Here is a 23,853-nt window from a genome sequence, read left to right as displayed (position 1 = left end):
GCGAGTGTAGCGAAATGCTTGTGCTTCTAGTTCCGACAATGCAGTAATAACCAACAAGTAATCTAACTAACAATTCCAAAACTACTGTCTTGTACACAGTGTGAGGGGATAAAGAATATGTACATAAGGATATATGAATGAGTGATGGTACAGAGCAGCATAGGCAGATACAGTAGATTGTATCGAGTACAGTATATACATATGAGATGAGTATGTAAACAAAGTGGCATAGTTAAAGTGGCTAGTGATACATGTATTACATAAGGATACAGTCGATGATATAGAGTACAGTATATACGTATGCCTATGAGATGAATAATGTAGGGTAAGTAACATTATATAAGGTAGCATTGTTTAAAGTGGCTAGTGATATATTTACATCATTTCCCATCAATCCCATTATTAAAGTGGCTGGAGTTGAGTCAGTGTCAGTGTGTTGGCAGCAGCCACTCAATGTTAGAGGTGGCTGTTTAACAGTCTGATAGCCTTGAGATAGAAGCTGTTTTTCAGTCTCTCGGTCCCAGCTTTGATGCACCTGTACTGACCTCGCCTTCTGGATGATAGCGGGGTGAACAGGCAGTGGCTCGGGTGGTTGATGTCCTTGATGATCTTTATGGCCTTCCTGTGACATCGGGTGGTGTAGGTGTCCTGGAGGGCAGGTAGTTTGCCCCCGGTGATGCGTTGTGCAGACCTCACTACCCTCTGGAGAGCCTTACGGTTGAGGGCGGAGCAGTTGCCGTACCAGGCGGTGATACAGCCCGCCAGGATGCTCTCGATTGTGCATCTGTAGAAGTTTGTGAGTGCTTTTGGTGACAAGCCGAATTTCTTCAGCCTCCTGAGGTTGAAGAGGCGCTGCTGCGCCTTCTTCACAATGCTGTCTGTGTGAGTGGACCAATTCAGTTTGTCTGTGATGTGTATGCCGAGGAACTTAAAACTTGCTACCCTCTCCACTACTGTTCCATCAATGTGGATAGGGGGGTGTTCCCTCTGCTGTTTCCTGAAGTCCACAATCATCTCCTTAGTTTTGTTGACGTTGAGTGTGAGGTTATTTTCCTGACACCACACTCCGAGGGCCCTCACCTCCTCCCTGTAGGCCGTCTCGTCGTTGTTGGTAATCAAGCCTACCACTGTTGTGTCGTCCGCAAACTTGATGATTGAGTTGGAGGCGTGCGTGGCCACGCAGTCGTGGGTGAACAGGGAGTACAGGAGAGGGCTCAGAACGCACCCTTGTGGGGCCCCAGTGTTGAGGATCAGCGGGGAGGAGATGTTGTTGCCTACCCTCACCACCTGGGGGCGGCCCGTCAGGAAGTCCAGTACCCAGTTGCACAGGGCGGGGTCGAGACCCAGGGTCTCGAGCTTGATGACGAGCTTGGAGGGTACTATGGTGTTGAATGCCGAGCTGTAGTCAATGAGCAGCATTCTCACATAGGTATTCCTCTTGTCCAGATGGGTTAGGGCAGTGTGCAGTGTGGTTGAGATTGCATCGTCTGTGGACCTATTTGGGCGGTAAGCAAATTGGAGTGGGTCTAGGGTGTCAGGTAGGGTGGAGGTGATATGGTCCTTGACTAGTCTCTCAAAGCACTTCATGATGACGGAAGTGAGTGCTACGGGGCGGTAGTCGTTTAGCTCAGTTACCTTAGCTTTCTTGGGAACAGGAACAATGGTGGCCCTCTTGAAGCATGTGGGAACAGCAGACTGGTATAGGGATTGATTGAATATGTCCGTAAACACACCGGCCAGCTGGTCTGCGCATGCTCTGAGGGCGCGGCTGGGGATGCCGTCTGGGCCTGCAGCCTTGCGAGGGTTAACACGTTTAAATGTCTTACTCACCTCGGCTGCAGTGAAGGAGAGACCGCAAGTTTTCGTTGCAGGCCGTGTCAGTGGCACTGTATTGTCCTCAAAGCGGGCAAAAAAGTTATTTAGTCTGCCTGGGAGCAGGACATCCTGGTCCGTGACTGGGCTGGATTTCTTCCTGTAGTCCGTGATTGACTGTAGACCCTGCCACATGCCTCTTGTGTCTGAGCCGTTGAATTGAGATTCTACTTTGTCTCTGTACTGACGCTTAGCTTGTTTGATAGCCTTGCGGAGGGAATAGCTGCACTGTTTGTATTCGGTCATGTTACCAGACACCTTGCCCTGATTAAAAGCAGTGGTTCGCGCTTTCAGTTTCACACGAATGCTGCCATCAATCATGGTTTCTGGTTAGGGATCCTTCCAATAGTTCCCAGACACTTAGAACACAGAATCTATGCCAAGCTGCATTGAAGCTGTTCTGGCGGCTCGTGGTGTCCCAATGCCACTTTACGTTTGAATTTCCATTATTTTGGCAGTTACCTGTACATCGCGATGTGAGCCACAGCACTGCTGGTTTTCATCCTTCCCCTTTAATCAGGGACTGCGTGAATGACCTGAAACAAATATACTGAACAAAAATATGAACGCAACATGTGTGAGCACAAATTTCTTTACATCCCTGTTAGTGTGCATTTCTAATTTGCCAAGATAATCCATACGCTGATTAAACTGATGTCAGAAACAGTCTCAGGGAAGCTCATCGTCTTGACCACTGGCACGCTGGATGGCAGACAACGTGTATGGCGTTGTGGGTGAGTGGTTTGCTAATACACAGAGATACCTTGACGATCCTGAGGCCCATTGTCGTGCCATTCATCCTCCGCCATCACCTCAGGTTTCGTCATGATAATGCAAGGCCCACTGTCGCAAGGATCTGTTAACAATTCCTGGAATTGAAAATGTCCCAGTTCTTCAATGGCCTGCATACTCACCAGACATGTCACCCATTGAGCCTGTTTGGGATGCTCTCGATCGACGTTCACGACAGCGGATTCCAGTTCCCACCAATATCCAGCAACTTCAACTCTATGCAAATGAGGTGTCGCACTGTATGAGGCAAATGGTGGTCACACTAGATACTGACTGGTTTTCTGATCCACACCCCTACTTTTTTTTAAAGGTATCTGTGACCAACAGATGCATATCTGTATTCCCAGTCATGTGAAATCCATAGATTGGGGCCTCATTTATTTATTTAAATTGACTGATTTTCCTTATATGAACTGTAACTCTGTAAAATCTTTGAAATTGTTATGTTTATATTTTTTGTCCAGTGTAGAAACCAAACTCTTTGAGGCGGGGGGGCAACCGAGCAGGGCTGGCCACTATATCTACATAATGGTAGGGGAAATACTGATACTGCGGACCAGTACCCCTGGAGGGCCCCGTTGGTAGTATTTCCCAAATTTCTGTTTATACCCCTACAGGAAAGGCTAATAATCTTGTTTTAAACCTGTGTATATTATTGCCTTATGTAATAGTCCTGTGTGTTTGTTGCACGGGTGAATGCTACAGTACACTATGGCGGTGGGTGAAGTGAGTTCCCCCCATGCAATGTAAAGCACTGTAGGCACCTCGGAAAGAGTTATATAAATTCAATCAATTACTTTTTATTCAAAACTAAAACTAATGTATGAATGGAGCCTATCTGAAAATGTCCAACTGCATTGACGGCATTAACGAAAGTATAATGTTCATACTGTGTTGAACAACTTGTCTTTTCATGTGCGTTCTGCAGGAGCAGCCATTTTCCTTTTGCCTCAGTTTTGAGTATTAGACACATAAAGTATTACTTTATGTTACCAATTAACCCTAGAGGCCCCAGACTCAGCAGTGACTGGCCTGTAATGGGTATGCCCCCAAAGAGCCATAAATTCCAAGATCATACCTTAACGATTACAGCAGTCTGTCCCTCCATTCAGCTCTATAAGCAGGTGCTGTGTCTTAGTATGAAGATGCACTCTAAATGTATTTTCACCCGTAAAAATCTATTAATTTGTAACACTGTTTTTGGTACCAGAGCCAGGTTCTCTCTCTTTTTCTTGCTAGGCTGTGGCCTGGAATTTTCCCTCCTTTTGTTTGTCTCTGAAGTCAAGGGAAAAATATTTTATGTTAGCTATTCGGCTTTAAAAAGCAACTGAGGAAAAATAAAAACACATGTGAGGATTGACAGTAATCCAGCCAAGAGGTTTTTCTTTTCTTTTTTGGGTCAGTATGCTCTGGTGCTCTCCATGTTCAGACACATCTTAATACTGCTCTTCCTTTTCTTGTTCAGTCAGCGGGGAGCAGGAAAAGACTGTTGACTGGAAACTGTGTTAGTACCACAGACTCCACAGGAAGACACTCAAACCATAGGGTGCCGTCAAAACCCACAACACCGGCCACAGATGACTGACAGCACTGTCAAGCAGAGAGGGAGACGCTCCCTTCAAACTGAGATCTCAAAAAACCACTACACCTCTGGCTGACACCACCAGACAATTAATACAGGAATTAAAAGATCTAAAAAATGTCTAGAACCATGGGGTTCCCACTCGTCCAAAACAAGCAGAACATTTCAAACTGAGGAATGCTACTAGCGAAAGGACTGACATTGTTCTACTGTATGCTACAGATCCCTCCAATTGACCATCACTTCTTGTCCATCCTTCCCATTACCTCCTCTTCAATCTTGTTTTTATTTATATACTATGTTATTTTTAATGACTGCCTATTCCTCTGAAAGAGATCTTTACACATGTAAATAAGCTGTTGACTTGGCCTTGTGCTTTCACTGCACATATCCTTTCAAATCTCTCTGCAGAACCTGGCAGGGTTTTCATGAAGCAGGGTGAAGGAGCAAGCTAACTTACATTAAAGAGAATTATTAACAATGTTCCTGGTCTGTTTACCACTGGGTTAGAGTTAACAGGTCAGTAATATTTCCCAGCAGGCAAAATGTGGAACGCATCTTGTCTTTTTCTGGTTAAGAAGACAAAATGCCTTATTCTTATCATGGAAGTTCAGCGTTACAGCGTGATTGACATTTAAAGGCAATGTTCCCACGTTAGCGGAGACTCCTTTCACAGTAAACACGGCAAATGTCAGCTCAATCAGAAATGTCTATTAAATGTAAAGCTTCAGTGATACATATTTTATAGAGCCCGTAATATAACCAGATTACAAACAACTGGTCTCTGTTACAATCAGGTAAATATTTTTCATGGCAAGAATACATTTTGGACATATAACCAGATTGCAACTAAAAAAATACTTTTCTGGTTGCTACCAGTTTTGCCTGCTGGGATTGACCCAGTTTCAAGATGAACTTGCTTTAACTATTGGAGAATATGGGATTGATTCAAAATGTTTACTCAAGTCATTAATAATTATGCTTTGAGAAATATCCAGGTGTCCTGGATCTGTTTAATATCAACGTGGAAGTTCTAGCTTTTTCACCTGACCATGTTCAACCTCACCTCACCTCGCCTGAACAGGATTGGCAGAACAAAAAGTATTTGGGAAGATGGGGAACAGGCTGGCCCACATAAAGAACAGATGGAATGCCAGTTTGACAGCAAGTTAGTAAGTAAACACTAGTCAGGGCTGCTAGTTTATTTCTAAAGCTCTATTTAGGCATGTTCAATAAGTAATGTTTTATTTTAGTTCTGTTTCCATTGATATTTGTTGGGTATTTCCCAGGTGACTAACTTCCTGGTTCCGGTTGCCACATAATGGTTATTTTAGTGAATGTTGAAGAAAATAACAATTAATTGGTAAGCATTGTGTTACCATTCTACCCTGTAATTTATCAATCCCAGGCAATTAGCATACTGTACACTTTAAGGAAAGCATAGTGTGACTTCCTACACAACCACTATCTTAATTATGTATGTACTACTTATGAAAAAATATCAACACGTGAACTGTACATATGCACCATACAGCTTAACCAATTCCCTCCTACCAACTCTCCTGGGCAAAGAAGTCTCTTCTTCCAAATGTAGTCAGAAGAATAGCCCTATTGAGTAATGGCATACTTTATACTTGGTTAATAGCAGCGCAATTTCTCTGACATTATGCATTAAAACATTCATTTTTCATTTAAGGAGCCCAATTACCCATAGGCTTACGGTATGATGCCATCACAGGACCAGCCTGGGACATTTATGCAAGTTCATGCTGGCTACACGATCATGCCTGACTATTTCACTCTCTCTAGTTAAACACATCTAGGAATGCATGTGGAAAGGCCCCCAGGAATGAACTCTTGTTCAGAGTAATCCATCACATCATGAACACGGCGCACTGCAGTGCTCTGGGGCTATCGCTAACTACTTTTAGCTCTGTTACTTCTCGGCCAAGACATATTTTAATTGGGCATACATCAGAGGTAACGGTTGCCTAAATGTTTGGCGGAGACAAACTAAAGGGAGTATGTCTTGTGCAACTAGCTATATCATTTTATCATTATTGACTTGTAATAATACTTTAAATGTTCTTTCAAGCTACAGATGACTTGGATGAGTGAACCTTCAACTCTCCAACATTTAAGTCTTTGGACCTCACCTTCCAAGAATTTCCGTCCCTTGACTATGTGGAAATATGTGGAAGTTTTAAAGAGCGTCCTGTTCTGCCTTGGCAGGGTCAGAAAACAACACTCATTATTCATGAATGTCTCACCTCGTTTCAGAGTGTGCGGTGATGTTAACCAGGTATTTGGTATTTTATTAGGATCCCCATTGGCTGTTGCAAAAGCAGCAGCTACTCTTCCTGGGGTTCACACAAAACAATACAGAATGACAATACAGAACATCAATAGACAAGAACAGCTCAGACAGAAATTCAAATATATATAATTAAAAGGCAAACGTAGCCTGCATATCAATGTATACACAAACTATGTAAAATAAGGGAGAGGCATTGTGCCGCGAGGTGTTGCTTTCTGTTTTTTGAAACCAGGTTCGCTGTTTATTTGAGCAATATGAGATGGAAATTCCAAGCAATTAGGGCTCAATATAATACTGTACGCTTTCTTGAATTTGTTCTGTATTTGGGGATGGTGAAAAGACCCCTGGTGGCATGTCTGGTGGGATAAGTGTGTCAAAGCTGTGTGTAAGTTAACTATGCAAACAATTAGGGATTTTCAACTAAATGTTTCTTATAAAATGCAATGATGCAGTCAGTCTCTCCTCAACTCTTAGCCAAGAGAGACTGGCATGCATAGTACTTATATCAGCCGTCCGATTACAATTAAGAGAAAACTTGCCGCTCTGTTCTGGGCCAGCTGCAGCTTAACTAGGTCTTTCCTTGCAGCACTGGACCACACGACTGGACAATAATCAAGACTAGGCAAAACTAGAACCTGCAGAACTTGCTTTTTGGAGTGTGGTGTCAAAAAAGCAGAGCATATCTTTAATACAGCCAGACCTCTCCCCATCTTTACAACCATTGAATCTATATTTTGACCATGACAGTTTACAATCTAAAGTAACGGCAAGTAATTTAGTCTCCTCAATTTGTGCCACACCATTCATTACCAGATTCAGCTGAGGTATAGAACTTAAGGAATGATTTGTACCACATACAATGCTCGTAGTTTTATTGATGTTCAGGACCAGTTTATTACTGGTCACCCATTCTAAAACAGACTGCAACTCTTTGTTAAGGGTTTCAGTGACTTCATTAGCTGTGGTTGCTTATGCGTATATGATTGAATCACCAGAATACATGGACATGCATGCTTTGTTTACTACCAGTGGCAGGTTATTGGTAAAAATAGAAAAGAGTAGAGGGCCTAGAGAGCTGCCCTGCGGTACACCACACTTTACATGTGACATTAGACAAGCTTCCATTAAAGTAAACCCTTTGAGTTCTATTAGATAGATAGCTCTGAATCCACAATATGGCAGAGGTTGAAAAGCCATAACAAGTCTTTTCAACAAGTTATGATCAATAATATAAAAGGCTGCACTGAAGACTAACAGTACAGCTCCCACAATTTTCTGAGCTTTTTTTTCAACCAATCAGTCATTTGTGTCAGTGAAGTACATGTTGAGGGCCCTTCTCTATAAGCATCTGTTCATTTGTTCACAGAGAAATAGCATTGTATTTGGTCAAAAACAATTTGTTCCAATAGTTCGCTAAGAGCTGTCAGCAAGCTTATAGGTCTGTTAGAACCAGTAAAGGCCGCTTTACCACTCTTGGGTAGCGGAATGACTTTGGCTTCCCTCCAGGCCTGAGGACAAAGGCTTTCCTCTAGGCTCAGATTAAAAATGACAGATAGGAGTGGCTAGAGTGTCAGCTACCATCCTCAGTAGCTTTCCATCTAAGTTGTCAATGACTTATTTTAATGATTATTTCATTGGCTTGTCATTATTGATCGATAACAATCATTTTTCCACCTCTCCCACTAACTTTACAACATTCAAATTTGCAATGCTTTTCTTTCATTATTAGTTTTTTTTATACATTAACAATTGCTCACCGTTTTGTTGGTGGCATTTCCTGCTTAAGTTTGCCAATGAAATAATCATTAAAATAATTGATAGCATCAAATGGTTTCGTGATGAATAAGCCATCTGATTTAGTCTTTCTACCCATAATTTAATGTACTGCAAAGTTTTTTTTACCATCATTCTTTATATCATTGGTCTTGGTTTCATAATACTAGGAGCGGCCACATTGGAGCACATGCTGCTGCGGAGACTGTGTGAGAGCAGCACAGGGCCTTTAATCATTGGATTAAGCACATCCTTAGTGTGCATGAAACCATTTTAATGAGAAAAACAAAGCTATTCATGAATCCTGTCACAACAGCTGCCAGTGAACACACCCCCTTTTAGTGTGAGATGGAGTCGATTAGAGGGACCTTAAGACAATAAATAGCACACCTTGTTAGCGTTCCTTGCCTGCATATTTACTCAATTATTAAAGAGGATGCTACTAGTTTTTACATTTATTTTTGAAATTTAATGGGTTTTTTAAACCATAAAAGAGGACTCATCTTTGTTTCTGTGACAATATAGCCTCTATGATCCCTCCTGGTGATCCGTTTGGACATGACTCCAACAGGGTCTCCAAGAGGGATCAGCCAATGAAGTTGGAATTCCCACCCAGTTGACAACATTAAAAAAGGTGGAAACCCTCAATGGCACTGCTCATGCTAATATGGCCTTTTGGTTGAAAATGGCAGTACTGAAAACGTAATAGAGACATCTTTAGAATGACATATGGAAGGTTTTTTCAGACTTTTAATATTTAACTGAAATCCGACTGCCACCTGACTTCACAAAAATACGTCAGACTGCGGGAATTATGTATGTTGTACAACATACACCGTCTCTCATCCACGCTTTTCCAACTTATCTAAAGTCAACATGAGAAAAATATTTAGTGTTGTCATATTTATAACAAATGCATCCCGCTGAGAAAACCATGCTGGGGCCAGAAATCTCATCTTATCATCTTCAGCAAAAATACGTATTTTTTTCCTCTCCGACTTCAAGGCCTGCCCAGGATATGGATACCTCTGAAAAGGAGCCCTAAAAAAGGTTTGCTGCACAACGTTTAATGGTGCATTTAAACCATAAACATATGTCCTACGCAGCTGTGTGGTGGTGAGATTTTTTTTTTAAATCCCCAATTGTTTGATAGATACATACAGTTGAAGTTGGAAGTTTAACTACACTTAGGTTGGAGTCCTTAAAACTCTTTTTTTTCAAACTATAGTCAGTTAGAGTATCGACTTTGTGAATGACAAGTATTTTTTCCAACAATTGTTTACAGAAAGTTTATTTCACTGTATCAAAATTCCAGTGGGTCAGAAGTTTACATAAACTAAGTTGACTGTGCCTTTAAACAGCTTGGAAAAGTCCAGAAAATTATGTCATGGCTTTAGAAGCTTCTGATAGGCTAATTGACTTCAAACTCAATGTCTCTCCTTGACATCATGGGAAAATCAAAAGAATTCAGCCAAGACCTCAGGAAAACAATTGTAGAGCTCCACAAGTCTGGTTCATCCTTGGGAGCAATTTCCAAACGCCTGAAGGTACCACGTTTATCTGTACAAACAATAGTATGCAAGTATAAACACCATGGGACCACGCAGCTGTCATAACGCTCAGGAAGGAGACACATTCTGTCTCCTAGAGATGGAACATACTTTGGTGAGGAAAGTGCAAATCAATCCCAGAACAGCAGCAGAGGGCCTTGTGAAGATGCTGGAGGAAACAGGTACAAAAGTATCTATATCCACAGTAAAAAGTCCGCTCAGCAAGGAAGAAGCCACTGCTCCAAAATCGCCATAAAAAAGCTAGACTACGGTTTGCAACTGCACATGCGGACAAAGATCGTACTTTTTGGAGAAATGTCCTCTGGTCTGATGAAACAAAAATAGAGCTGTTTGGCCATAATGACCATTGTTATGTTTGGAGGAAAAGGGGGAGGCTTGCATGCCGAAGAACACCATCCCAACCGTGAAGCACGGGGGGGTGGGAGCATCATGTTGTGGGGGTGCTCTGCGCAGGAGGGACTGGTGCATATCACAAAATAATGGCATTGTGAGGAAGGAAAATTATGTGGATATATTGAAGCAACATCAAGACATGCTTGGTCGCAAATGGGTCTTCCAAATGGACAATGACCCCAAGCATACTTCCAAAGTTGTGGCAAAATGGCTTAAGGACAACAAAGTCATGGTATTGGAGTGGCCATCACAAAGCCTTGACCTCAATCCTATAGAAAATTTGCGGGCAGAACTGAAAAAGCGTGTGTGAGCAAGGAGGCCCACAAACCTGACTCAGTTACACCAGCTCTGTCAAGAGGAATGGGCCAAAATTCACCCAACTTATTGTGGGAAGCTTGTGGAAGGCTACCCGAAACGTGTGACCCAAGGCAATGCTACCAAATACTAATTGAGTGTATGTAAACTTCTGACCCATTGGGAATGTGAAATAGAAAGAAATAAAAGCTGAAAGAAAATCTCTACTATTCTGACATTTCACATTCTTAAAATAAAGTTGATCCTAGCTCACCTAAGACAGGGAATTTTCACTAGGATTAAATGTCAGGAGATGTGAAAAACTGAGTTTAAATGTATTTGGCTAAGGTGTATGTAAACTTCCCACTTCAACTGTATTAGCAACTTTTCTGACAGTGCAACACAACTGTAGCCCCCCCCCCCAAAAGCAAATTATCCCACATAAGTTTGTCTGTTTGAACATACCCTAATATGGACTCTGAATTCATACTTTTGGAAGCTAAGAACCTGATGCACAAGAGGGATGGTCTGAACAAAATAATGGATTTATCTAGTAGTATCGAATAAACAATGCTTATATATTAAATGACATTATATTCAATTAAATTACCCTGGTCCACCATAGTGATGGATAGTAGAATTAGGAAATATAGACTGCGTCTGATCACCCAGATGGTATACGATTTATTCATTTCTTTACAATAGGTAACAAATCCACAGACAGTCCATAAAAGCGTCCAGCCTGCCCCATCCTGTCCACTCCGCTTCTGAGAGAGAAACAGAGCACAGATGGGGGAGAGGGGGCAGCGGTGGTGGTTTTAATTGGCTTTGGCGCGGAGCTGAGCCCTCTTGCCTGTGACTGCCTGGAAACCTGCCTTGATGCTGGCGACGGAACAGCGGGAGTGGCAGGTCTCGCACTGTAGGAAGTAGAGTCGTGTGTCCTTCTGGAGGATAGTGTCGGGGGAGCGACATGTATGGCACGTCACATACTCCTCTAAAAAGGGGATAGAAAAACTTGGATGAGATTGGAAATTGTTGGCATCTGGTTTGATTTAACCATATTATGCTGTGAACGTCAGGTGATTGGTTGAAATTGCTAACTGGCTTTTTGTACTGCGGTGATAAATCAGTTTTATGCGATAATATTGCACTGATTTAACTGTTGTGGAAATAGCGCCGTAACTGGTCAAATTTGCAAACCCTCGAACAGTATGTACGGAATTGTATATTTTGCAAAAATTACATATCACCCTCGCTAAATCCTAGAGGAACAGCTCACAACCAAGCAAGTCTTGTTATGAACATGGCTAGCAAATTTCAAAGTCGAACCCCTATCATTTTAATTAAACAAAAAAATGTTAAGTACATTAGATTGTCGTCATCCTCTCATTTGCAGTGATTAACTGAAATCAGAATTAAATCACGAGTTCAGAGATGCATACAAAGGTAGGACAATTGTCAACACGAGCACTTACTAATATATCTTCGTAAGACATTCTCTATTTGTTTCTGCTGGAATCTTCCTTTGATGATGAGCTGATTAGTTCCGTCTATAGAGCCACTGTTGCAATAAAAATAGTTTCAGTCATAAATTCATATCCTCCATACACATTCATTTTCTAATATATTTTGGTCAGCAAGTGAAAGAAAGCATTTATCTGCTACGTTAAACATATATATATATATATATATGTTTAACGTAGCAGATAAATGCTTTCCTTCACTTGCTGACAAAAACCTTACCTTGTTCCAAGCTCAGCCAACAAGAAGGCCAGGAGATGTTTTGGCTGCCGATGCAACCTGTCAAGAAAAATTACAGTAAGGGCACTAATGACGCAAAATAATGTGATTCAACAAGGGAGACTAAGTCATTAAACCTCAACATCTCTAAAAACTTCAACAGCGCATCTCATGGTATTCTCACAGTTTGCAGATGTCGGTGAAGTTGACAAAGGATGACTTCTTGGTGCCTACTCGGACCACCTGGGGAGGCTTCATGACAAACTTTCGCTTCTCCCCAGCCACCATGTCAGGATTCTTCTCCCGCATGATTTGAAAGACACGGTTCAGCAGCTACAAGAGAGGGAGATGAATCAGCCTGGATTGTAGAATGAAATACTTGGGAAACACCACTGAAAGACATTGGCTTCAATAGGATTTGACCAATAATTTTCTAATGAAGATGTAACTAAACATTCCTTTATTTAAGGTCATGATGACCTGACATCTTGTCGTACAGCTTAGGTCTCTTGTGATGAAAATGCCTAGTGTAATATACTCGTGTAATATTCCTCTAAAATCGTTTAAAAAAAATTAAAATAAAATTAAATGTACAATATGCAGAAATCACGCTGCCATTTCCTGGTTGCTAAAATTCTAATAATTTGCCAAATTTCAATTTATGTCACAAAACAAGCAATGTAGCAGTGTAGAGAATAATTGTACCATCTAAACCGCTGTGAAATAGATTTTCAATAACCCAAAATATTGTATTTAACTGTTTGAAGCTGGTGTACAAAACCGAAAGATAGACCTGAAACTACACTTAAGAACGGTAAGCATAGAATTAGCACACACAGACCAGATCTACGGCTTCTTAGACTTGCTTTCAATTAGTGACAGATCTATAACTCGCATTTCTATGTTAGTTTGGTCAGGTCGCCCAAAAAGTTACATATTGCAGCTTTAAGGGAAGTATCTTGACCTACTGACTCAGATTGTACCTCGTCATATGTGTAGTCTCTCTCTGAGCCCGCCCACGCAGGGCCCAACTGTGTGCTGCTGAACGTGATGTCGTCAATGTTCTTTCCATCGTCGTCTTCCTGGGCTTTAAACCACAAGGCATGAGAAAGGCCAAAAGTCAGTTTGCATGCTGGTTGCATTAATTTAACATTTTATGGCTTACAACATTTATCCAGCCTGTGAATTCAGTACACTCACCGTCATCTTTGATTTCCATGTCGTCATCCATGTCGAAATTCACAGCCTTGGACTTCCTTTTCTTTTTTCCTAGTTCTAACATCAAGTCGCCCTCTCCGTTGGTTTCAGAGGGCTCGGTCTCAATTTTCAGCTCCTGTGTATGGACAGTTATAGAATAAAGTCAACTGAATACATACTAAATGCAGGGGCTAATAATTTTTTTTTTTAAATAATCCCATGACCGAAACTCAAGTCCATCTCAGATCGATTGTAAGGGGCCACGTTAACCCCCACATTCATGTAAAGAAAGTCATGCGCATCATACTTTCAGGGACAGAGGATCATTTTGTACATGTATTAAACAGAGTTTGACAAACTCCAATCTCCTTGCTTAGGGGGTCCTTCCAGGAACATTTTTATATAGCACTGAGCTCAGTTCCGGTGACTTTTTAAAAGGACATTTACTCTAAAATGAATGACAAAATTATGCTGACACACACTAAAATATAATTTCCACCTCCAGAAATGGGCCCAATAACATACTTTTAAAAATGTCAAACCCCTTGACTTCGTCCACATTGTTACTTTACAGCCTTATTCTAAAATGGATAAAATACAACCATTTCCTCAATCTACAAAGAACGCCCCATAATGACAAAGCAAAAGCAGGTTTTTAGAAATGTTGACAAATTATATCTTAAATTACATTCAGACCCTTTGCTATGAGACTCTAAATTGAGCTCAGGTGCATCCTGTTTTCATTGATCATTCTTGAGATGTTTCTACAACTTTATTAGAGTCCACTTGTGGTAAATTCAAATGATTGGGCATGATTTGGAAAGGCACACACCTGTCTATAAAAAGGTCCCACAGTTGACAGTGCATGTCAGAGAAAAACACCAAGCCATGAGGTCGAATAAATTGTCCATAGACCTCCGAGACAGGATTGTGTTGAGGCACAGATCTGGGGAAGGGTACTAAAAACAAAGTTTGGAGCATTGAAAGTCCCCAAGAACACAGTGGCCTCCATCATTCTTAAATGGAAGAAGTTTGGACTCTTCCTTGAGCTGGCCGCCCGGCCAAACTGAGCAATTGGGGGAGAAGGGCCATGTCCAGGAAGGTGATCAAGAACCCAATGGTTACTGACAGATCTAAAGTTCCTCTGTGGAGATGGGAGAACCTTCCAGAAGGACAACCATCTCTGCAGCACTCCCACCAATATGGCATTCATGGTAGATGGCCAGACAGAAGCCACTCCTCAGTAAAAGGCACATGACATCCCGCTTGGAGTTATCCAAAAGGCACCTAAAGCCTCAGACATCTCTGGACAGACCTGAAAATAACTGTGCAGCGACACTCCCCGTCCAACCTGACAGAGCTTGAGAGGATCTACAGAGAAGAATGGGATAAACTCCCCAAATACAGGTGAGGCAAGCTTGTAGCGGCATACCCAAGAATCAAGGCTGTAATCACTGCCAAAAGTGCTTCAACAAAGTACTGAGTAAAAGGTCTGAATACTTACTGGAAAGAAATTATGTGAACCCTTTGGAATTACCTGGATTTCTGGATAAATTGGTCATCAAATTTGATATGATCTTCATCTAAGTCATAACAAGACTGTGCTTAAACTAATAACACAAATCATTGTATTTCTTGCCTATATTGAATACATAATTTAAACATTCAGTGTAGGTTGGAAAAAGTAAGTGAACTCCTAGGCTAATGACTTCTCCAAAAGCTAATTGGAGTCAGCTAACCTGGAGTCCAATCAATGAGATTAGAGATATTCGGCAATGCAGCTCTAACCAACAAGAAACAATCACAAAATTTGAGTTTGCTATTCACAAGAAGCATTGCCTGATGTGAACCATGCCTCAAACAAAAGAGATCTCAGAAGACATAAGACCTTGATGTCAGCACTGTTGCTACTCTCCCTAGAAAGTGGCCGTCCTGCAAAGATGACTGCAAGAGCACAGCACAGAATGCTCAATAAGGTTAAGAATCCTAGAGTGTCAGATAAAGACTTACAGAAATCTCTGGAATATGCTAACATCTCTGACGAGTCTACGATATGTAACACACTAAACAAGAATGGTGTTCATGGGAGTACACCACGGAAGAAGCCAATTCTGTCCAAAAAAACATTGCTGCACGTCTGAAGTTAGCAAAAGTGCAACTGGATGTTCCCAAGCGCTACTGGCAAAATATTCTGTGGACAGATGAAACTACAGTTGAGTTGTTTGGAAGGAACACACACAACACTGTGAAAAAAAAACAGCACAAAATGAATTCCCAAGTTAACAAGACATTTTGCAGGAGAATGTTAGGCTGTCTGCCAATTGAAGCTCAACAGAAGTTGGGTGATACAAAAGGACAACGACCCAAAACACATTAGAAAATCATCAACAGAAGAACATATTCCTTCTGGAGTGGCCCAGTCAGTGTCCTGACCTCAACCTGATTGAGATGCTGTGGCATGACTGATCTGATCCTACAGAAAACATTTGGTTGAGGTTATTGCTGCCAAAGGAGGGTCAACCAGTTATTAAATCAAAGGGTTCACATACTTTTCCCACCCTGCACTGTGAATGTTTACACAGTGTGTTCAATAAAGACATGAAAACATATAATTGTTTGTGTTATTAGTTTAAGCAGACCGTTTGTCTTGTGACCAAGATGAAGATCAGATCAAATTTCATGACCAATTTATGCAGAAATTCAAGTATTTCTAAAGGGTTCACATACTTTTGCCACTGTACGTACATGTTTATTTTGAATACATTCGCAAAAAAACATGCTTTTGCTATGTCATTATGGGGTATTGTGTGTTGAGGGGATAAAATAAATAAATAAATAGAATACGGCTGTAACGTAGCAAAATGTGGAATGCACTGCATAGCCTATGCATGGTGCATATTATCAGATGTGCTATTAGCAATAAGCATTATCACCTGTAGCCCAACTGATGAAGCATAGTGGCTTGCCCCTTTGGACAACATCCTGATTGTTATTATGAATTATCATTATTGTCTAATAAAAAATTATATAATTTGGTTGAATAATTTATGTCTCTATTACAAAAATGTCATTGCACCTTAAGAGCTCTGTTGCTCAGCTGTGCCTAAACCATGCTTGAAACTCTGGTTCTAAAACTGCATTTGAAAAAAGATTCCACGCACAATTGAATGAGTACAGAAATGAATGTGATAGCAATGTAAAACAGGGATCGCCCTTTTTTTGTTGCAAAGGCCAAAACGTCTTTCAAACGTTTTTTTCCCACGATTGAATTAGAATTGTTATGTATTCTGACAAGCAGTCAATGCACGTTTCCCTCCTATTGCTCTCGGCTCTTCAATGTGCATTGAGAGGAATATTATCTGGCATAGAACACAAGCCAACTATGTAAATAGGTCAACTATTCTACCATGGGGTTGTCTGATTTTGTTTTAACCTCTCGAGGGTAGGGGGCAGCATTCAGAATTTTGGATGAAAAGCATGCCCAAATTCAATGGCCTGCTACTCGAGCCCAGAAGATATGATATGCATATAACTGTTAAAATAGTGTGTGAGTATAACAGAACTGATTTAGCAGGCGAAAACCTGAGAAATCCATTCAGGAAGTAGTTTTTTGGGGGGGTTTTGTAGTTTTCTTTTCAAAGCCATTACAGTATCCATTGACTTAGGGCTCCATTTGCAGTTCCTATGCCTTCCACTAGATCTCAACAGTCTTTAGAAATCGTTTCAGGCTTGTGTTCTTATAAATGAGGGAGCAAGACCAGTCTGAACGAGTGGACCCTAACACTAACGTGTCGCAGAGCTTTTTTAGGCGCATGTGCATTTCTTGTTTACCTTTTATATTGACGAAGTTATTGTCCGGTTGAAATATTATAGATAATTTAGGCTAAAAAAACAACCTGAGGGTTGAATATAAACATTGTTTGACATGTTTCTATGACCTTTACGGATACCATTTGGATTTGTCTGATTGTTTTGACTGATTTTGAGCCCGTGGATTACTGAAGACGCGCTAACAAAACAGGTTTTTGGATATAAAGAGACTTCATCGAACAAAAGGAACATTTATTGAGTAAATGAATGTCTTCTGATTGCCACCATATGAAGATCATCAAAGGTAAGGGATTAGTTTTCTCTCTTTCTGAGTTTTGTAACACTTCTGCTTGGCTGGTTACTGTTTGTAATAATTTGTCAACGGGGCTGTGTTCTGGGCTAGGTATGCTTTCTCCGAAAAGCATTTTATCAATATGACACTGGTTGGTTTAACAAGAAGTTAATCTTTAAACCTATGTAAAATATGTTTTGATTTCTGAATTTTTATAATGAGCATTTCTGTAATTGAATTTGGCGCTCTGCAACCTCACTGGATGTTGGCCAGATGGGACGCTAGCGTCCCACGTACCCTAGAGAGGTTAATAACATTACATGGCAAAAATAATAGCACTGGAAAGATGCATCCTGAGTGATAGAAGAACTGGCTTTGAATGACTTTGCCAGCAGCTACAGTAGGCTACACACCGCTGTGAGTTGAGCGCTGCTGAGGTGCGCATTATAAAAAATGTTTTATTCCCTTCATCTGAACACTGGTGTTTGATCAAAAATCAAGCATGTCTGTTCAGTGCACACAGCGTAACAAGAGAAAATAACATTTGAGAATATATTTTGTAGAACCGATTCTGTCTGTATTAGGCTGTCATGTCCAAACCCCCAGATATATTTTAGTACGGATCTACACTGATCTCAAAAACGACCTCTCCAGAAACCCTATGACTAAAATCCATCACAGGAGAAATTTAACAGGTCAAGCCACAACACAGAAAGTCATACACCGTACACTGAGTGTACAAGAACTTTAGGAACACCTTCCTCATATTGAGGTACACCCCCTTTTTGTCCTCAGAACAGCCTCAATTGGACTCTACAAGGTGTCAGAAGTGTTGAACAGGGATGTTGGCCCATGTTGACACCAATGCTTTCCACAGTTGTGTCAAGTTGGATGGATGTCCGTTGGGTAATAGATAGGGTTCGGCGGTATCCAGATTTTCATATCGTCATACTGTCCTCTCACCACGGAATACATGGTATTAAAATTGACGCATGCGGTACGGGCTCTCCAACAACATATATACCTTAACCAAATATTTTTTAGAACTAACCCCATCTGTGTCTATGAGCTGTGTCTGTGTGGAGTCTGGAGTCGCTAGAGCAACAGGCCTGCCTGCTCTGCTCGGAGAAGAGGAGCAGATGGGCCAGAACGAAAAGGGGGGGGGGGGGGGCGACGCAAGGAAATTTAGATTTTATTTAACTAGGCGAGATAGTTAAGAACAAATTGAACAAATGCCTTGGAACAATGGGTTAACTGCCTTGTTCAGGGGCAGAACGGCAGATTTTTACCTTGTCAGCTCCGGGACTCGATCTAGCAGCCTTTCGCTAACTGGCCCAACGCTCTAACCACTAGTCGACCTGCCGCCTCAAGATAGCAGCGGCAGCTGTACAGATAATTAATCCAAAGGTCTTTGACTTCTCAAATAGAGTAGAGTGCTAACACAATATGATACCCCGTAACCTTATTAATTCAGCCACTTAGATAGCAAGTTAAACTAGGGGTTGTGTTAACGCGTAATTCTATGTTTTTCACACAGGGAAAAAGTCAAAAATCTTGCTGCGTTTTGTAAACATAGATAGTCAAATAGCGTTGCACTTCTGTTGTCATCTGATGAAAATGAACCATTTTCAGCTGAATGTGTTGCAGTGATGTACGTTCTGTGAAGGAAAAGTATAGTTGCACCTCCCTGATCACTCTATTGAAGCAAAAAGTCACTTTCAATATAAAACGTCACCCGTGTCAATACGCAGCTGGACTCACCTGCTCCCGCTTTGTCTCCTTGTCTTATTTACAAACATGTGACTGGCTCAACTGTTCTGGAGAACTAAGTAAGCTTCAAAATGCAAAATAAGGTGACAGGTGAAATAAGAACGCAATGTGCTTCATCCCCTAATGCATTACACAAGTTGAATGCAGGTATTTAGTTAAACATCTGCAAATATTAATATGTATTGAAAAACTTGAAAGTTTAAACGGCATTGAAAAACCACCCCGTGGCTATTTACGCCCAAGCCTAGTGGTGGACCATTCTTGATACACATGGGAAACTGAGCATGAAAACCCCATCAGCGTTTCAGTTCTTGACACAAACCGGTTCTCCTTATATTTTGTCTGCCCATTCACCCCCAATGGCACACACATACATTCCATGCCTCAATTGTCTCAAGGCTTAAAATATTTCTTAACCTGTCTTCCCCTTCTATTACCTGTCTCGCCCCCTTCATCAACACTGATTGAAGTGGATGGATTTAATAAAAAGTGACATCAATAAAGGATCATAGCTTTTACCTGGATTTACCATGTCAGTCTATATCCTAATGGTTTTGTACACCCAGTGTATAATTAAAGCTACAAAAATCCATCTTATCCCGATCTATGAGACATATCCACCGCCTACAAGGTTGACAGGAATCCATTTTGTAGATAAGTCAAACATTTCCATAATTTAATAGACACTTATGAAAACATGTTAAAAGAAAGTCAACATTCTACACGCTAAGTAAGGCCCACTGGCCAGCTATCTGGGCACTTAACCCAAAACGTACCTTTATTCCCTCCTCTACATCATTGTCAAATGTCTTTGGCTTTTTCTTTTTCTTCTTCTTCTGGTTGAAGAAGTTTAAGTCATCCAGGTCATCAGAGATTTCTGGCAAACATACCAAGATCAAAAAGTCTTACTTACAAAAGATCCTATAAGTCAGACACATTCAAAGCCACCTTTTTAGTTTATATTATGTTAAGGCACCTGAGGGCCCTGCTACTTCCTCACCTTTCCTCCTTCCGTCATCCTCGTCAAAGTCCACCTCTCTGTCCTCTCCTCCATCCACCTCCACCTCCTTTGCTTCTGGCTGTGGAGCATCCTCACTGGCACCGTCCCCTCCTTCTTCGTCTAGCATGAAAGGCTTCTTCTTCTTTTTCTTCTTCTTGGACATGTTGGGATCAAATATCATCTGCAAAGCACAAACGGAACGTGTTATGAACGGCTGACCCCTATGACGGTGTCAGCATTAATCTTGCAAATATAGCTAACTTGCTTCGTCCCGCAACGAGTGATTGTTTACTAACCTAATCTATTTGGTTACACCAAAATAATTTTTCCAGTCAACAGAGGCATACCCCAATATCTCTAGGAACAACACGTATGATTCGTTGGGTTGAATGTAGAGGTCGACAGACTGGAATTTTTCAACTGCGATAGTGATTATTGGAGGACCAAAAAAAGCCGATACCGATTAAAATCGGCCAATATTGTTTATATATTTGTAATAATGACAATTAGAACAATACTGAATGAACAATGAACACTTATTTGAACTTAATATAATACATAAAATCTATTAAGTCTCCATGAAACATGTTCAATTTGGTTTAAATAATGCAAAAACAGTGTTGGAGAAGTAAAAGTGCAATATGTGCCATGTAAAAAAGCTAACGTTTAAGTTCCTTGCTCAGAACATGTGAAAGCTGGTGGTTCCTTTTAACTTCTCAATATTCCCAGATAAGTTTTAGGTTGTAGTTATAATAATTGATGCGTCGCCAATCTCTAGACCATTTATATTTCATATACTTTTGACCATTGGATGTTCTTATAGGCACTAGTATTGCCAGCCTAATCTCGGGAGTTGATAGGCTTGAAATCATAAACAGCGCTGTGCTTCAAGCATTGCTAAGAGCTTGCTGGCAAACACAGTAAAGTGCTGTTTGAATTAATGCTCGCGAGCCTGCTGCTGCCTACCATCGCTCAGTCAGACTGCTCTATCAAATTATAATAAACACACAGAAATACAAGCCTTTGGTCATTAATATGGTAAAATCCGGAAACTATCATTTTGAAAACAAAACGTTTATTCTTTCAGTGAAATTACAGAACCGTTCCGTATTTTATTGAACGGGCGTCAACTTTAAGTCTAGATATTGCTGTTACATTGCACAACCTTCAATGTTACTTCATAATTATGTAAAAATCTGGCAAATTAATTACGTTTTTTGTTAGGAAGAAATGGTCTCAACACAGTTCGCAACAAGCCAGGCGGCCCACACTGTTGCATATACCCTGACTCTGCTTGCACTGAACGCAAGACAAGTGACAACTTCCCTTGTTAATATTGCCTGCTATAACATGAATTTTTTAACTAAATATGCAGGGTTAAAAAAAATACTTGTGTGTTGATTTTAAGAAAGGCATTGGTGTTTATGGTTAGGTACACTTGTGCCACGATTGTGCTTTTTCGCCATTGCGTTTTTGTTAAATCATCACCCGTTTGGCGAAGTTGAAATAGGCTGTGATTCGATGATAAATTAACGGGCACCGCATTGATTATATGCAACGCAGGAAACGCCAGTTAACCTAGTAATATCATAAACTATGTGTAGTTAACTAGTGATTGAAGATTGATTGTTTTTTATAAGATAAGTTTAATGCTAGCTAGCAACTTACCTTGGCTCCTTGCAGCCACAAGGTCCTTTTGATGCTGCACTCGCGTAACAGGTGATCAGCCTGCCACGCAGTCTCCCCGTGGATTGCAATGTAATTGGTGTCCAAAAAGGCTGATTACAGATTGTTATGAAAACTTGAAATCGTCCGATCTCTAGTTGAACGTGCCCTAGAGCTCTGCTGCCTGACGGAACCCGACAAAATCTACGGGTTAGGGGAGGGCCTGTTTTTTTCACATCACTAACTAGGATACGGGCTGGGCTTCACTAACATTTTGAAGCTGAGCCATTTGCCATTTGCTCATAACTGACTAAGATCATAACATGGTGTCAGAAATGCTTCAGCCTTTAAAAAAAAATATATATATGTATATATATATTTTACTTAGGCAAGTCGATGAAGAATACATTCTTATTTACAGTTATGGCAACACAATGACACTAGGCAAATTGTGCGCCGCCCTATGGGACTCCCAATCATGGCCGGATGTGATACAGCCTGGATTCGAACCAGGGACTGTAGTGACACTTCTTGCACTGAGATGCAGTGCCATAGACCGCTGCGCCACCACTCGGGAGCCCAAATATAAGACAGGAGGATTTTTTTTACATATAAAATAATGTTCCTTTAGTTTAGAGTGATGAAAAGTAGCTAACAGCTCTCTCATGTCTACTCACTGCGCAGAGCAAACAAAGCTAAGCCGTTTTTTAAGACACTCATAGCTACCACGAGAGGGGTGGGCTGTGTGTAGGGAGCAATGACTGAAAGAAAAGAACAGCTAATGGATTTACTAACGCAGGAAGTTATTTCTGATTTCGAGTAGGCCCGGACCTTACATTTGGCAGAAGCAAATCGGGCCTGATATAGGGCCTTAGCGTCGGGGGCATGGGTAGGGCTCTAATTTGGCCTTCGCTATCAAATAAGCGTTTAAAACATTTATCCAGGGTCTCCCATTTTCCGCTTGTAGAAGTTGGAGTTTACATGGTAGTTTACTCTCTTGGACCGTGTGGTCTAGAATGGACTACAATGGCAGCCCACAGGCGGAAAAAAATGGGAGACCCTGGATAAAAACGTGTTTCAAACGCTTATCTGATATCAAAGGACACATTCATTCAACCCAACGAATCGTAACTATTGTTCCTAGAGATAATGGGTATGCCTCTGGCTCTGTTGACGGGAAACGTTATTTTGACGAACCCGAATAACGTTAGTTTAGGTTTGGTCGATGAAGGACGCCAGGCTGCGAAGCTTCCGCATAAACATCTGTAAAATGGCTCGTTGCGGGAAGAAGCAAACTAGCTGGGTAACGTAGCTAGCAGGGACGAAGCACTAACCTAACACAACACACAATCAAAAACTACCGTTAGATAGGTACTGAATTGACATCCACCAACAGTCAGCAAAATATCTACATTCAATCGGACACGGTCGCACAATGACAAATAGTTAGCTACAGTACATGTCTAGGGTTTTAATGACAATGTTAAGGAGATGAAGCAGCTATCTAACCAGCAATAACATGGGGTGGCTAACGTTAGACCTTAGCTAGCTGCCTCATTGTCACACGTGTGTAGGCCATAATTATGTTTCTCATAAACACGAATTACAATGGTAAAATTGGATTAGTTACCTCGTCGTCTCCCGACATGTTTCCAGACTATGTTGTGTCAGATAACGATGAAAATCCGTTGCAGTATATGTTTTAATCACCCAAACCACTGGTCAGTTTCGGGTTTCTTGCATCAGCTACCGAGCAGTAGTGTTTGCGCATGCGCAAAGGTTTTT

At 41.1% G+C, this 23,853-nt stretch overlaps 1 protein-coding gene across 1 annotated transcript; it reads right to left on the bottom strand.

Annotated features, from left to right (window-relative positions):
- Positions 1–11,253: 11,253 nt before the first annotated feature.
- LOC139413185 (eukaryotic translation initiation factor 2 subunit 2-like) lies at positions 11,254–23,853 on the bottom strand. Its single transcript, XM_071160283.1, has 9 exons — positions 23,699–23,853; positions 20,404–20,584; positions 20,180–20,280; positions 13,535–13,667; positions 13,318–13,421; positions 12,519–12,667; positions 12,338–12,394; positions 12,070–12,155; positions 11,254–11,588 (listed from the first exon to the last, which is right to left on the bottom strand). The coding sequence occupies exons 1-9, from the start codon at positions 23,714–23,716 to the stop codon at positions 11,413–11,415; spliced, it is 1,005 nt and encodes a 334-aa protein (XP_071016384.1). The 5' UTR covers positions 23,717–23,853; the 3' UTR covers positions 11,254–11,412.

The sequence above is a fragment of the Oncorhynchus clarkii genome, chromosome 7, assembly GCF_045791955.1.
Source record: "Oncorhynchus clarkii lewisi isolate Uvic-CL-2024 chromosome 7, UVic_Ocla_1.0, whole genome shotgun sequence".
Taxonomy (NCBI): domain Eukaryota; kingdom Metazoa; phylum Chordata; class Actinopteri; order Salmoniformes; family Salmonidae; genus Oncorhynchus; species Oncorhynchus clarkii.
Note: the sequence above shows the minus strand (reverse complement) of the source record. Positions and strands in the feature narration are given on the sequence as shown.